Below are 15552 nucleotides of genomic sequence, written 5' to 3'. Positions count from 1 at the left end.
TAGGCTAGTTTTTATAGCAAAGCCCCCTAATAGCACTTTGGTTTATCTTTTGTAAAAATTGATTCCATCACACAGTATGATGTAGAGAAACCTTAATATGAACCCTCACCTAACTTCTAAGGTTTAAGAAAAGCCACTTGAAAAAGTAGTCTGAGTGTTGGGATAAATCTACATATAAATAGTTTGGTGATTTTTGAGATGATAGAAGATTTGTTATCACTTTGCTAACTCTTTTTCCTAATTTTCCCAAATAAAGGGTTTTTAATATACACCCATGAAATATCCCGTTGGGGACATAGCCAAGATAATTATCAAAGATTAATGATGTTTTAAATAATGAAAATATTTTAACCCTAATAAAAATAAATTAACCCTGTAAATGACAAGCAACCCCAGAGCACCATTGACCATACTACTTTCGTCGACGATGTTCAATATGGCTCATTGACCCGGGCCAATTGTTGACCTTCAGGGTCGTTCGACCAGAAAAGCGATTTTCCAAAAATGGTGTGGTTCAGTCGACCAAGGTGCAAATGAGCTACCTGGTCGATCGACATAACGTTTGGTTCCCACACATGGGAAACTTTGTCGACCAGGTTTGGGTTAGTCAAAAGGTCTCGGTCGACTAGGAGGTTCAACATTGACTACAGTAGGTTTCAATCAACCCCATTTTCAAATGACTTCATGGCTCGGTCGACCAACTGTGTTAACTGGTTGACCCGACCTTATTTGTTGACCGAGGCAAAATAAATAACCTTTATAGGTCGGTCGAGCCAAAAGTGCAAAACTTGCATTTCGGTATATAAAATCAACACAAAAAAAAAAAAAACACATTTACCGTAATTAAGTGGTCTATCACAACTAAGTCAAGGCTAGTGTCTTAGGGTCTCTTTAGGTCCAAGTTTAGTTTCGTTTTAGTTCTGAGCATTACTATTAGACCATGCACATGGGTGTGTGATGATTACAATAACACAAAAAACGCCTAATTTACAAAAATATTAAAAACACATCAATTTCGGCAATTGGAAATATAAGATACATATATAAATAGATCTATATATATTACCATATAAATTGGACTGGACTATCAGTTGTCCTTCAAAAAACTTCACTTGCTTATGAAGATCTTGATCTTGACAATTTTCCGATTCCTGCACATCTGCTCAACACAACCCATTATATACAATGAGTATTGTCTAACAAAACCGAAAAAAAAGGGTGTGCCTGTTAGGTCAACACTTCTCAAAACATTCACACCTTTTTAATGATGACAAATATAGAAGCAAAAATATAAAGGTTAAGCCGAACTCGGGGCTCTTCCCTATCAATAGGCATCCAATTAATTTTACTAGGATCCTTTTACCATTATTTTGCCCCTTTCCCATCTCCCCTTGTTTGGCAACAGCAAAACATGGTCATAAATGAGGTTTACCTTTAGTCAATGGTAGTGTTACACTTTAAATACTTTTAAATTTTGGAAGATTTTAAATTTAAAAATTTCGGCAAAGTACCGTTGTAATCAGACTTTCTAAAATAATCTTGTATAAAATGTACCTGTTTGATTTATATATCCTAAACAGTTACTCCACAACTACTCAACAATTCAGTATGTGGTCGAACAATCAATTATAAAGACAATTTTCAATATCACATGAAGTGGATCAGAATTTTTGCATCATATTGATAATGCAATATTCATCACAGTCAATATGACATGCTATAGATATATATAAGTTCATATACTTAGCGAGCATGTGTTGCGCTCGTCTAGTATTAATGAGAGAAATGTAGCCAAATCACAGGTATTACAAAGATACATGAAGATATATATTAGTTTCTCATGATCCTAATGATTTCCAATGCTAATGACTCCCCCTAACATATGCATTTTCCCTCTTATAGGTCATCGTTGAGTAACTTCAAACTATTATTTTAGAAACATAACTCAAGTTTAAGTAATTTACAGTATTTAGAGAATGATTTAGAAGTTATTATGCCTATTCTTGCAAAGGTTTTAAAAAATTGGCCCAGTGTTTTTCTGAAGATGTAAAAAGTCAATTCCCAATAAAAAAACCTGCAATATTGTAAATACTTTTAAATATCTACGCACAACCAACCCCGATCCATGAATTTAAAAAAATTTCATGCCTAAATAAGTCAAGCATAAAATATTTAGACTTCAAGATTAATTTCATATGCATAGAAAATCGTTTCAATCATTTTTGGGGCAAATGTCAACCATTTTCAGAAAATTGGCCAATCACTGTCGGCTGGTAGAAGAGGGACTTTCCTAAAATTTTTACCTATATAAAAAGGATTCTCAAACAGCAATACTCTATAAGGCATGAGAACCTAGAATCTACGAGTAGGCATTCTCATCAACTGGCATTCCGTCATGTGGAGGCTTTCTCTACAACATGTAATTCCACATAATTGATTTGCCATAAACAATGCAAATTCCAAAGTACTCTGCAATCTAAGACACAACCCCGAATCGTAGTTGCCCTCATTTTCGCCGCTACAGCTAGTCGGACTAGTCCCTATTAATCTGCTCACCCCTGATACAAGAAGACAGAGCGCCGACCAAAACTCCGCGCGAACAAGGGGTTTCCCGACAGGAAGCCACGCAAGTACTTGCATCGCCTAATGGGGAGGAAGAGAAGAAGAAAAAGAAACGGGAAGCAAAGAGAAGGGTAGAAGGAGAAGTCTCCTAATCACCAGCACAATTCCCGATATCTAGTATCTACATTTGTGGTGGTGGAAGTGATCGTTAGATAACTACAAAAACAAAATAAAAAGCTGTTTTATATAGTACAGACTAGATGATTAAAATAAAATGGACAAGCCGCACATTCTTGATCTGTAGGCTCTCTCCATAATTTTGAACTCCCCTCCATCAATCACCACCATCACCAATCACCGAAATCAAAATCCATGGTCATCTATTCTCTTTTTCCGTCCTGCAAATCTCCTGACTACTCGTTTAGCTCAACGGAAGCTGACGTCAATGGTCCACCCCCTCTCTAAATCTATGAATCGACTAGCTGTAGAGATTGAGAGCTGCCAGAATTCATCACAAGGGCATGGATAACGATGCCAAATCTCAAGGTATGACTGAATTGATTCTCAAACTGTCCAAATGAATCAAATAAACTATTGGATGACAGCCCTTAGATCACATTTGACTGGTGCATATTGGATGTGGTGGGCTTCTGCTGGGCCTGTTCTTATGCTACTACACCCCCTAAAGGTACCGAAGTGCCAACTAGCTCATACCCCATATCTCAAGGTGCACCTAGAGAAATATATCATAGTTCGTCCTTCTCTTTCAGTAAACCACATTGAGCGTTAAACCTATGGATCGAAACAGGTTTGTTTAGGAACCTACCTACCCCACCCCCCCCCCGGCGCGCCGCTGCGCACGTATGGCATGATAATTCTGTGGCCTAATTGTTTTTGGCCATCATCACATCGAATCATTAACTGGGAAAATCTAGCTTCTTTAAAGCAATAACACCACCAAAAATAAACATCTAGGAAGGATACATACACTTAGAACCTGCCTTGGCAGGACATTAAATGTGTCAATGGTGCCTACTCTGGCCTCTAACCGTACCCTTCCTATACTATGGTGGATGTTTTGGCTAGCATTGCCTGATCAAGATAAGGTCAAGTTTGCAATGTGGCCACTGTCATACCTGTTCGTGAATCTCGGAATTTACTACATCTTGAGCACGCAAAAATCTCCATGATCTATAACAAGGACATCTAAAAGATATTGTGGCATCGAAACGAACATTAGTCCTTAATACTCTAGAAATACCATATTCATCATTACCCAAATTTTGCGTAAATAATCTAACGTACGTTTGGTGGGTGACCCCCCAGCCAATAAGGAGTGAAAGTTTTTCCACTTGATATCAAACATATCCATTATCATTCCCAAAATACTGACTGCATGAATTCTAAATCTAATATCTACCCATATTGATTCCTTAGGAGAACTCTTGTATGTATTTGACCGGGATTGTTTTCTGATAATAATATTCATCTCAGCGTGTGCTAAATCTGTGGGCTTCAACATGCTCCATAAGTGCAGATGATGAAGGAAAAGCACTGGTCTAGGGTCTCTTGGTGATTTTTAAAGGAATGGTGAAGAGCTCTCATAATTTTTTGTGCAAATAGCTTTGACATAGCAAGGATATCAATCTAATGGCAGTTTGTCGACCGTGAGCATATAGGTCGACGAGCGGTTCGGTTTCTTCACAACCGACACTGTTCGAGTTTCGCTATAGTAGAATTTGAATTGAGATGGATGTCGAACAAGATGGAGTACTGTGCCTATTTCGGTTAACCAAGGGAAAACCAACTAGGTTCGGTTGATCGGGTTGTATAGGTTCACTTAAAGTTCAGTCGATTGTAAATGTCAAGTCAAGGGCTGTTTCGGTCGATCGGTAGCTTTTACTTAGTACATGCTCGGTCGACCGAGCCCGTGAATTTTCTCCGATTTGGCTTTCTTTTGATCCAAAACCTCCCTAGGTTCACATTTGCTATATTACATGTATTTTCACATAAAATGATTCTTAGGATACTTGGTGATGAGATATTACACAACGGAGGCACGTATACCAAGATTTAACATATTACGTGTATATAACTTCCCTCCAGTCTTCAATTCCTATAACCTCTAAACTTAGAAGACTGTAGTTAAGAATAATCCACTTTTGACCTGCACTTTTTCCTTTGAGTCCGAACTATGTTGGCGCAGAGCACTAAGGAGTTGTGACTTTTCTTGACAATGCTCTTGGGTTGGTTGAATGAGTATCCTTCAGATATGAGACTGGGATGTCAGGATATTTACCAAAGGAATGAGTGAAGCTTCACTAAATATTGGGGGGATCATGGTTTTGGTGAGTATTTTCCCATGGAGCGCTTAAACCAAAATAAAAGGTTTGTGCAAATTTAGCCCCCAGTTAGACCTATCCCTATAGTGGATACCTTTAAATTTGGTTATAGCTATGAGAACCTCAATGTATATGTTATCATTTAGATTAACATTGTTTAGCCTAGTGTGATACTGCTTTTAGATTGAGGCCTTTAATGTTCATGATCATTAAGGGAAGAATGATATCTAACACGATAACTCCTAGACAAACTTGTGCAATGGAAAAATACGCTTAACTTAGGATACTATATTTAGGCAGGGCTTAAGCTTAAGAATTTATACCAAGCGAGATGCTTAGTCCATGTGGAAGTGGATGTTATTCACTTTTTAAATTGGGCTCTCTATCTTCCGATTATTAGTATGGCCAACGGTATTTGAATACATAATACTAAGAATTTCATTTTAAGCCCCAACAACCCCTTCCGAGCCTATAGTCATCACTCTCCCACTAACCTTGGAGCTCAAGGAAAGATTTATACATCTATCTATCTTCCTTAGATCCTCGATTTCACTATCATCGATAAATCCACTTCATTTTTCTTATCCAGGCCCTCCGCACAACGAGATGGACATGCTGACAAATGTGCCATTTTCTTTAACAGTGTAAGTAGGTGTTCATAACTATGTGAAAGCTTGCATAACTCTTATTTTTTGGCCAATAGGCATAAAATATCTATTGGATTTAAAAGGGTAAAAAACCTGCTTGAAAATTTTTTTCTTTTTAAAACTAAGGTTTATTTGAACTCTACTTCTTATGATTTGAAAACATTTCATAATAATTCGCATTTTCTTTCGAAGCAAAATATTTTTCAAACCTTCTTAAATCTTAAGCTTTTCTTTTCAAGATAGCATGTATTCCTTCAATTTTTCGATTGTTTGAGCATCCTCTCATTTTCAATTTGAAAGATACCTTCTTCTTGTTCACCCTAAGTAGAAACTTATGTCATTTTCCAATAAAGCTTTTCTAGTTTTTCAACACGAAGGCCAAGATTTCATTTATCAATTCACACTGATCATCAAAGAATTAAACACAAATATTTTTCGCATGAATCATTGTCCCACGCCCTAACAACAATATTTTTAACAAACAGGAAATACCGTGATTTATATACAATATATTGCAATTTTTCACAAGAATCATCATGGTGCATCAATACAAGGATTAATCACAATATTCACAGATGATTCAGCAACAGTAGCAACACCAACAGTCAACACATGATCCTCAAACTTTTATTATTAGATATAGTATATGTTTAGAACCTCATTCACAACATAGGAGTCTCAAAGAGAGCTAGAGTGACATCATATAACTCCTTGACCTAAAGTGTTGTATGCTTATGATTTACCTTCTTCTGTCTTTTTGAACTCGGAGCAGTTGGAGGAGTGATCTCCTTTCTCTTGGGTCCTCCATGTTTTCTTTTATCACAAGTTTCATCCCAATATCCTTTGTAGTTTGACATGCCAATAAACTCAAGTCGAATATTAGAGATCAAAAATAAGATTATCACCATTCATGGCAATTAATTTGCATGCAGGCAATTATATCTTTTCTACTACGTACTGGCATATAAACAATTCCTTTGACAATCACCTACTAGCCTCTCCATTTATAGATTTAAAAATACACTTATCAATTTTCCAAGTGGTGAAATCGACACCACAAACATGGAGGGCCTGGGAGTTTGACTGTCCTCTCCGCCGGGGATACACCAAACAACAAGAGCCATCTTGATCTTTGTAGCAAAAATGTTTAAGTCAAAGCTACGAGACTCTGATACTAATTGTTAGAATTGGTGTATCCCAAGAGGGGTGGGGTGAATTGAAATTTTCCACATTCACACTTTCTCCTAGGTAAGACTAGATGTGTGCAGGATTTCAACCTATTGTCTTTCTAAGCAATCTCTAATCTTCGCGAGAAATATAATCATGTGAAATTTAAATTATGCGCATCATTCCCACCACGTCGCGCGCAACATATACGTGGCATAGAATATTTTAACGTGTGCGGAAATATAATCAACACCCATAATGTTATCGAATTTGGCCCCAACTATGGCTATATCCCGCCGCTATCTTGCAAGTCAGAGATTCCACTAATGGCTCACTTAAGGGTGGAACAGCACCGATTACAACAAGGTCAATTAACACACCGGGGCTGCATCAAACCTATTCATTAGGTCAATTAAGGGGGTTGACCTAAACCAACACGCCTTACATTATGACGCACTAACTTTCCTCCTGGGTCTAAGCCAAGCTCGGGAACTATTTTCATCAGGGCTATATAGTCTCCCGCGTACATGCCCACACTGTGTTCCAAGCTGAAATACAACAAATATTTGCTCAAATCAATCAATGGTACAAGTGATTGTTCTTTCGTGTAAATCAGATATGTACCCAATGCACGATACATATATCCACAAGATAGTTTAATATGTAATGCTCAATGTAGTCTAATATTTCAACTCGCAAATGCATTTGCTATCCAGTGTAATGAGTGCTTTTGAAGAATATCACAAGTAATCTTTGTATTCCCAGATATTCATCAAGCGTGTTCACACAAATATGTCAAGAGCAAATCACAAGTAATAATCAATCAATAGGATATCTCAAAATAGTGTACATGCGTGGTTTGCAAAAGACATTAATTAAGTTTTGGTATTCAGGGCAAATGATATGGGCTTGAATAAAGCGACAACAAGATTACTATCGAAAATAAAAATAATCCTTTGACCCCCCCCCCTTTTCCTCAAAAATATGTGAATAACTCACCTAGATATTTGAGATGTGTTTGCAATTAAAAATCAAATACACTTCACGCTCTAAAAATGACTCTTACACACATGCAACACTCAAAAGCTAATGCTAAGTTATTTAAGTATGTTGAGGATGTCAATCGATTTCTATATTTAGGATTCAATTACTTATATATAACTTGTGTACTAATTTTAAGGATTCCATATCATGCTGTGGTGATCTTAAGGGTTTTCATATGATGTATATTAATTTTTAATCTTCTATATTATTGAATATTGCTACATAGAATTAAATTTATTTCCATATTAATTTTTAGGATTCCCATCTTGTGGCACATTGATTTCTCTAGAGCTTGTATATTTCCTATTAGATTCATGACTAGAATTATTTCCATAATTTCTTTCCTTTTCCTTACATGTTTATTGTATATAATTTCTTGGGTTTAATTACTAGGGTATATTATTAGGGCTGGATGGATTGTTAATACTTAAGCTTTATCATTGAGATTTTGACTGTTATGATATATAACATTTACGTGTTATGATATATAGTATTAGTATTATATTATTTTCTCTATTAGCTATTTGAAATTTTGATAAAATACAGAAAAATCATAAAAAATAGAAAATTAGGAGAAAATTCTAAAAATATTTTTGACTTGACTTTCACTGTTTTCTTTAATTATCTTTTTTTTATTTCAAATTATAGCAAAATATGGAAAAAAAATACAAAAAAAATAGAAAAAAAAAATCAAGAAAAATATTTTGATAGTTGTAAATCATTTTTTGACACCATTTGAGTTCCAAAAACCTCTCAAACTAATATTTTCATACTTAAAAAAATCCTATAGGATTTTCAAAATTTGTGAGTATTTTGAAAAATATTTTCTCAATTTTCATCCCTATGATTTCAAAAAGGGATGCGAGCTTTTGGGCTTCACGTACCTTTAGTTTTGAGGGAATATATATCATGTATATTTTTGTGATTAATTTCTTTACTTGTATATTTTGTAAATTCACAAAAGGAGTAATTTTAAAGACTTTTAAAATTTACTTTGAGATAATTTCATAATTAATTAGGCACCATTCGTAAGAATAGGCATGTAGGGGGTGCTCGTACCTTCCCCTCGCGTAACCGAACTCCTGATCCTAATTTTGGTAATGCAGACCAATTCTACCCTTAATTGGATAGTAATTAAGTGTATAACCACACTAAAAGGTTAGTGGCGACTCCAATATTCCTATTTTTTCCTGAAAATATAAAATAATTTTTATTTCGCCACCCCGAGGCACCCGCACTCCGGGACGTCGCCACACTACACATCGAGTTGATAAACATAGTTCATCTCAAATAAAGCCTATACTGGAAATTATATATACTAGTTATATGACATATTTTTGTACAAACACTTATAACAATATTTGGCCTATGACCATTAAATTTTGAGATCAACATTGGAGATTGAGTGGGCATGAGTAAATCAAGTTAGTTAGTTTCAGCTGAATAAGTCAGCCAATTTGTTAAAAGTCCTAATTAAATCAACTCAAATAATACAATTCAAACTGTAATTGATATGCTTTTCACACAATGTTATATGTGGTTTAGGATATTAAAAAGAAAATGCCTTGTCACTATAGTAGATAATTAATTTTAACATAACTATTTTTTTTTTCTTGAGTAAGTTATGTATCAAAATATTGAATAATTTGACCTATTCTCGTGGGATGTTATGTTACTATTCAACTAGTATATGTTCATCAAATATTTAATTGACAATCGTACTGCTTGACTATTTCTATTGTGATGTGATAAATTTGTTATTAAATTTTTATGGTCAATCTTAATTATTAGGATGGTTGTGGTAAGGGCAGCCACATGCATCTAATTGTGTTAAACTTCAAGTTGAATTCTAACTATTCAAATAACTTGACGAATTTAAAAGTTTAATTGTACAATAGTACTTGCAAGCAATTGAATTGAGTTGAATTTAATCCAACTTTCATTTTATTTTATTGTTAGTATTATATATTCCATATATATTTTCTAAATACTAGTCAAGGACATGCATTTCATGCGTACACCATGGCTTTGTGGTGTTTTGGGTAATTATGGATGGTTACGATTTCGGGTAATTGCAGATGACTATAGGGGTATTTTGAAAAATTTTAGGTGGTTATGAGTTGCTATAGTGGTGTTTTGAATATTATTGACAGTTGTAGAGATATTTTAGACAAATTAAAAATCAGTTCAAGGAGAATTCACTTTCTAGGCGGTACAAATACTAATAAAATTTTATATTCAAATTGTTCAAGTTATTAAAAGTTGAATCTGAATTGAGCTCAATTATCACAATATTGATCAAATTCAAGTCTAACCCCTGAACTTAAGATTTTTTAATCGAGTTAAGTTTGAGCATGCTTCTAAAACAATTGTACTTTAGTAAGGTGGAAAATACAACCCTAAGAGAAGGGGAAAGAAATATTTTTATTCATGGTGTCTTGGAGGAACAAATTTACATGGTACAACCGGAAGGATTCATTAAATCAGGGAAATAAAATTTTTTTGCAGGTTAAAGAAATCTCTTTATGGGCTGAAACAATCTCCAAGACAATAGTATAAACGATTTGATTCGTACATGATGAAGATTGGCTACAAACGGTGCGAGTGTGATTGTTGCATTTATATAAATAAACTTGAGCATGGTTATCTTATTTTCTTGTTATTATACGTCAATGACATGTTGATAGCTACAAAAGGATTTAACTGAGGTAAATCAGTTAAAGAACCTGTTTAAGGAATTTGACATGAAGGATCTTGAATCAGTCAAAAAAATACTTGGGATGGAGATTCGCCAAGGCAAGACTGCAAAATGATTATGGCTATCTCAAGGCGGTTATGTGCAGAAGGTGTTTAAAAGGTTTAATATGACTGATACAAGACCAGTGTGTACACATCTAGCAAATCATTTCAAATTGTCTACTGCAGATTGCCGAAGTTCGAATGAGGAAATTCGGGACATGTCAAAGGTCCCTTATGCTAGTGTTGTGAGGAGTTTAATATATGTCATGGTATGTACGATAGCTGATTTGGCACATGGGGTAAGCATGATGAGCAAGTTCCTCTCTAATCCAGGAAGGCAATATTAAGAAGCTATAAAATGGATACTCAGATACTTGTAGGGTACATCAGGATATGGCATCATGTTCGGAAGGCAATGGGGTTGTCCTTCAGTTATAGGGTTTGTTAATGCAAATTATGCTGGAGATATAGATGACAGAAGGTTTACAATGGGATTTGTCTACCCTTGTAGGAGGACTGGTATGTTGAAGATCCATGGTACAATTTCTAGTTGTATTGTCCACGACTGAGGCGGAATATACGATAGTTTCTGAAGCTGCAAAGAAAGCCTTATGACTTATTGGTTTAGTCAGAGAGCTAGAGTTACAGTAAGATAGTGTGATGCTGCATTGTGATAGTTAAAGTGTCATTTACTGGGCGAAGAATTAGGTATACCATGCTAAAACCAAACACATTAATGTGAGGTTCCATAGGGTTCGAGAATTGATTGCTTTTGGTGAACTTGTGTTGGAGAAAGTTCACATATCTGATAATGTAGCAGATATATTAATCAAATCAGTTACTTCAAAAAAGTTCAAGCATTGCTTGAACTTACTTCATGTCTCCAAGTGATAGAAGGGAGACATACCCAAAAAATTAGTTATCAACTTATCATTCACACTGTTGCACATTTTATGGGATATATGAACATCTTCTCACTTTGTAATTAATCAACAGCCTATGCAGGATTTGAACCTGCTACCTTTGTGCTACTTCACGCACAACGCTCTGACCATTTGAGCTAATAGGCCCCCATGTTTATTTCTTGATTTAATTACCTCTTAATCTTTCGTGCATTTTTTATTTCACAGAAAAGGAGAAAAAAAATAGAAACAGAAAATCAAAAATAATAAAAGGATTCGTCACAACTTCATGAACCACACCAACTCATGCAGTTAACTTACTTGCAAGATGCAACCTCATAATAAGAATTACCAAGTTGGCATTTATCCTTGAGGAGACCATGCGCCAGCGGTGGTTAAGCGGATGTATCTGGAGCCACTGAAAAAACGACTTCCACTGTCAGAGACAAATTATACCAAATAATTTCCATACCAAAGGGACAAACAGCTCACATAATCCTAATGTGCTATGGTCTAAAAGTCGGTGACCATCTAGTCTTTGTGTATACAAACAAAACCAAGAGAGAGTATAAATGAATCGAAAAAGATGGCATAAGGGGAAAATGGAACTCCATTGGAAGCTCTGCTCAATAGGAATTTTCTTTTAAAAGAAAAAATGACAAGTGACTAAGAAATTTTTATTTTTAAATGCGTATAATGTCATCTCTGAGCTTGATCCCTACCCTTGCCAGTCAAAACCTGCCAAGCTGCCAATCCAACAAATTAAAGAATTCCTTACCCAAAATCTTCAGCTTCATGGAAACCTTTCAAACCAATTTAAAACAAGATCCAACACATACAACAAACATCAGCTGGAAACAAAAAGCACAAGATTCAGGCTTAGCAATGGGAATTATTGAAACTTCAGATAAACAGGGATGATTAATACTGCAGAAACTTTTTCTAGTGATAAAAAGAATGGGTTTTTACATATGTGGCTTGAAATCTTTTGAGGCAGAAAGCAACAAATAAAAATAAATAAACGACAACAACAACATGGCTGACAAAAATGTCTTAAGTCATAATCTAAAATACAAAGCACATTATGAGAGAATTGCACATATGGAACACAGAAAGAGCCAAGGGAAGATAATACCATCTAGGAATGCACAGGATACATAATCATTTTAACTAGAGTTTTTGCACTGAATCTATCTCTGCCATCGTTGACGCATCAAAGGTTCACTCTTTCCAAGACCAGAAAACAAGACCAACAAAAATAATAAAACTAATAATTTGCTATTTAAGTACATATACTGCACTTCAGAGCAAGCAAAATTTCCCCAGCTTTGATGGGTACTAGATGCTCCATTAGCATGTTTCAAGCAAAGATCCACAGATTGACCATTAAAATTACAAAAGGGAAATTTTATTAAGAGAGAAGGAACAGAGCGACCAAATCTATCGCTGGAATCCAAAGCTTGCTTGGCACCCAAGATGGCAATTGAATGCTGGGAAAGAGTTTGCACAAGACGGAGAGATCCATTGTCAGCCACAGGACATGCCCAAGTAGTTCGCAACACTCACACCTAGAAGCTTGGTTTTCAAAGCCATTGTCTTAAATTTCCACAAAATTGAATTCCATCGAAATTTCCGGTTTCCATCACCCTCGAAATCGAAATGGTAGTCGATTTCTCTCTTGCATAATTTCCATCGAAATCTCAACGAATCATCTCAAAATTTATCGAAATCTCGAAATTTCTGTGAAACTTGTCGAAATTTATACAATGAAATTTCCTTGGAATTCAAATAAGAGATTTAAGAGTGAAGTGAAATTTCTCTCTTAATATATTTTATTTATTTTTATCGAAACAAAATATTATTACAAATGCTTTTGAAATTATATGAAAAAACAATAATACAGCATTTAATTTAACCATTTATGTCTAAATCATTATTATTTTTATAATAAATAATACTTAAATAATTTATGAATTTCATTTGTATTAGCTGAATATGTAAACTATGCATTATCTTACAAATATGTTTGATATAGATACTATATTACAACATTTCCACCTCATACACAGCATAGATGTATTTAACTTAAAATATATTAAACTTACATTATTATGTTTTTTAACCATTTCTAGAGTTTCACAAAGAATTTCATGCTTTACTATTGATTTCCGTTATTTTTTTCAAATTGAAATCGAAATTTCCCTTGAAATTTCCGTACTTATAGAGCTTCAAAATTTGAGTCAAAATCGAAATTTAAAGAGCTTGTTTATAGCATTAACCATTGACTTGTTTTAATTGGATAGAAACTTATTATACTATAAGATTTTTTGGCTGGCCGAACAAACTAAAAAGAAAAAAAGTATTTAAATATTTTTTAGATAGAAAATAAATGTTTTTAAAAAGAAGAGGTACAGTAACCAAGGAAAAAGATGTCCTCCCAGACGAAGGAAAAAAATGAACAAAACACCTCTGAAGCTGAAGTCCAACAGGAAGCCTAAAATCACATTTATGAAAAGCACCTTAAAAAGTTAAAAGTCAAAAACAGTGCCTTTTTAAAGTGTTTAAACATAACCCAAAAAAACACAAGCCAATTAGGGAAATCAGTATACCATATCAAGTAGAACACATTGATTTGTCAAGCCTACAGCATCAAAAGGGCCCTAAGTCCCACTATACAGGATTGAATAATTTATAAAAAATGACTTCTTAAAATCCAAAGTTCATGCGTTGAGCCAAATTTAATTCAGGTCCCAAGATGCGAGCTTCTCATCAGAATTTTAGTAGTAAAGAATCTTTTCTTTTCCAAAATCCATGTTTTCTAAATCTTGAGACGGAAAGAAAATGATGCAAGAACAAGGGTAAGATTTTCAAAAAATTTTCCAACATGCCATATCAAATGGAAACCAAATATCAAATCTTAAAGACTACCATAAGAAACAGTACTCCAACACCAAACAGTGTGAAGAATAGATGTTGCTTCAAAAGATTGACAGGCCTGTAAATATCCACCACTTGATTCTTGGACAAGCAAATGAAGAGCCTGCACATGCAAGAGCAAGATTAAACATGAATAAATTGATTCAAAATATAAATAGAGATATATATGCATATCATCATCTCTTTCTAATTTTTATTTTTTCTTTTCTTTTTTATTTTTAACATAAATACATTTCCATGACTTGAACTACCAATTATAAACTACATAACAAAGCTCGAATGCATACAGAAATACTATGTATTTGAATTTCCCAATTGCAAAGATCATCTCTCCATACCATAAAACTAAGTCAGAGAATCCAACTCATATTGAAACATTGTAAGAAAACATAAACTGATTGGAAACATGAATAAAAATTTAACATGACTTTGTAATCCAAAAATGAAAACACAACTTTTCCAAGTTGTCAACAGAAAATGAAGGTCCAAATAAAATAACAAAAATATAATTCATAAAAAATTAATTGAATCTTTTCTTATGGTATATTTATTCACAATATGATACAATATTTATTGTCTTGGAAAACAGTTTGCTAATTCTTAAATGCTTATTTTTCATCACATCAAAATTAGCCAATGAATCATACATGCACATACAAAAACAAACTTCCACATTTCATGGCATGATATAGTACGACTTTCTCAATTTTTCTGGGGCATAACCAAAAACATGACCTAATGGTGTTTTCAGAATAAAAATAGTTGGGGAAAGGTACTACCTACCCAGTGCAAGGGACATATGGCCGCCCAGCAAGGAGCAACGTACAAGGCAAGACCATCTCTGCCCCAACAAGCCAAATAAACCTAGAGCAACTCAGTGAAGGCTTGTGCAAATCATAGCTCTGATCTAACCTATCTAGGGGACCTAAAGCCAGCCATGAAAGCACACACATACCCCAGCTCTCGCTTAACATGCCCAAAAAAAAGGTTTATGAGAGAACCATCTCTAACCTAACCTGCCTAAGGATCTACGTGTAGCTTGGTGTAGAATGACTCAGGAATCACCTCCTATCCAAACAGCCATCATGGAAGCTCAGGCCAGGAATACCAACTTGCCTTGATACATGCCTCCACCTTGACTTAAGGACGCCATGACCCGCCTAGTGAACCAAGCCCATTCACCTCTGAGAAGGCACACCAATCTCACTAAGA

At 34.8% G+C, this 15552-nt stretch overlaps 2 protein-coding genes across 7 annotated transcripts in view; one reads left to right on the top strand and one right to left on the bottom strand.

The window, feature by feature from the left end:
* The window catches only part of LOC131152377 (uncharacterized), a 43042-nt gene extending 31552 nt beyond the window's left edge, over positions 1-11490 (top strand). Inside the window, exons 2-3 of one of the 4 annotated variants that reach the window (XR_009135930.1) lie at positions 10271-10360; positions 10526-11490. Coding sequence is in view for 3 of the 4 variants with exons in the window: in XM_058104225.1 (XP_057960208.1) it covers positions 10688-10848 (161 nt within the window). In the remaining variant the exon portion in view is untranslated. Of the gene's footprint in view, positions 1-10270 lie in introns of all 4 variants that reach the window. The other 3 variants (XM_058104228.1, XM_058104225.1, XM_058104226.1) reach the window with 3 other exon arrangements.
* The window catches only part of LOC131152380 (uncharacterized), a 247202-nt gene that overhangs the window by 14134 nt on the left and 217516 nt on the right, over positions 1-15552 (bottom strand). The gene's annotated exons all lie outside the window — the stretch shown is intronic.

This window comes from Malania oleifera, chromosome 3, assembly GCF_029873635.1.
Source record: "Malania oleifera isolate guangnan ecotype guangnan chromosome 3, ASM2987363v1, whole genome shotgun sequence".
NCBI lineage: Eukaryota > Viridiplantae > Streptophyta > Magnoliopsida > Santalales > Ximeniaceae > Malania > Malania oleifera.
Note: the sequence above shows the minus strand (reverse complement) of the source record. Positions and strands in the feature narration are given on the sequence as shown.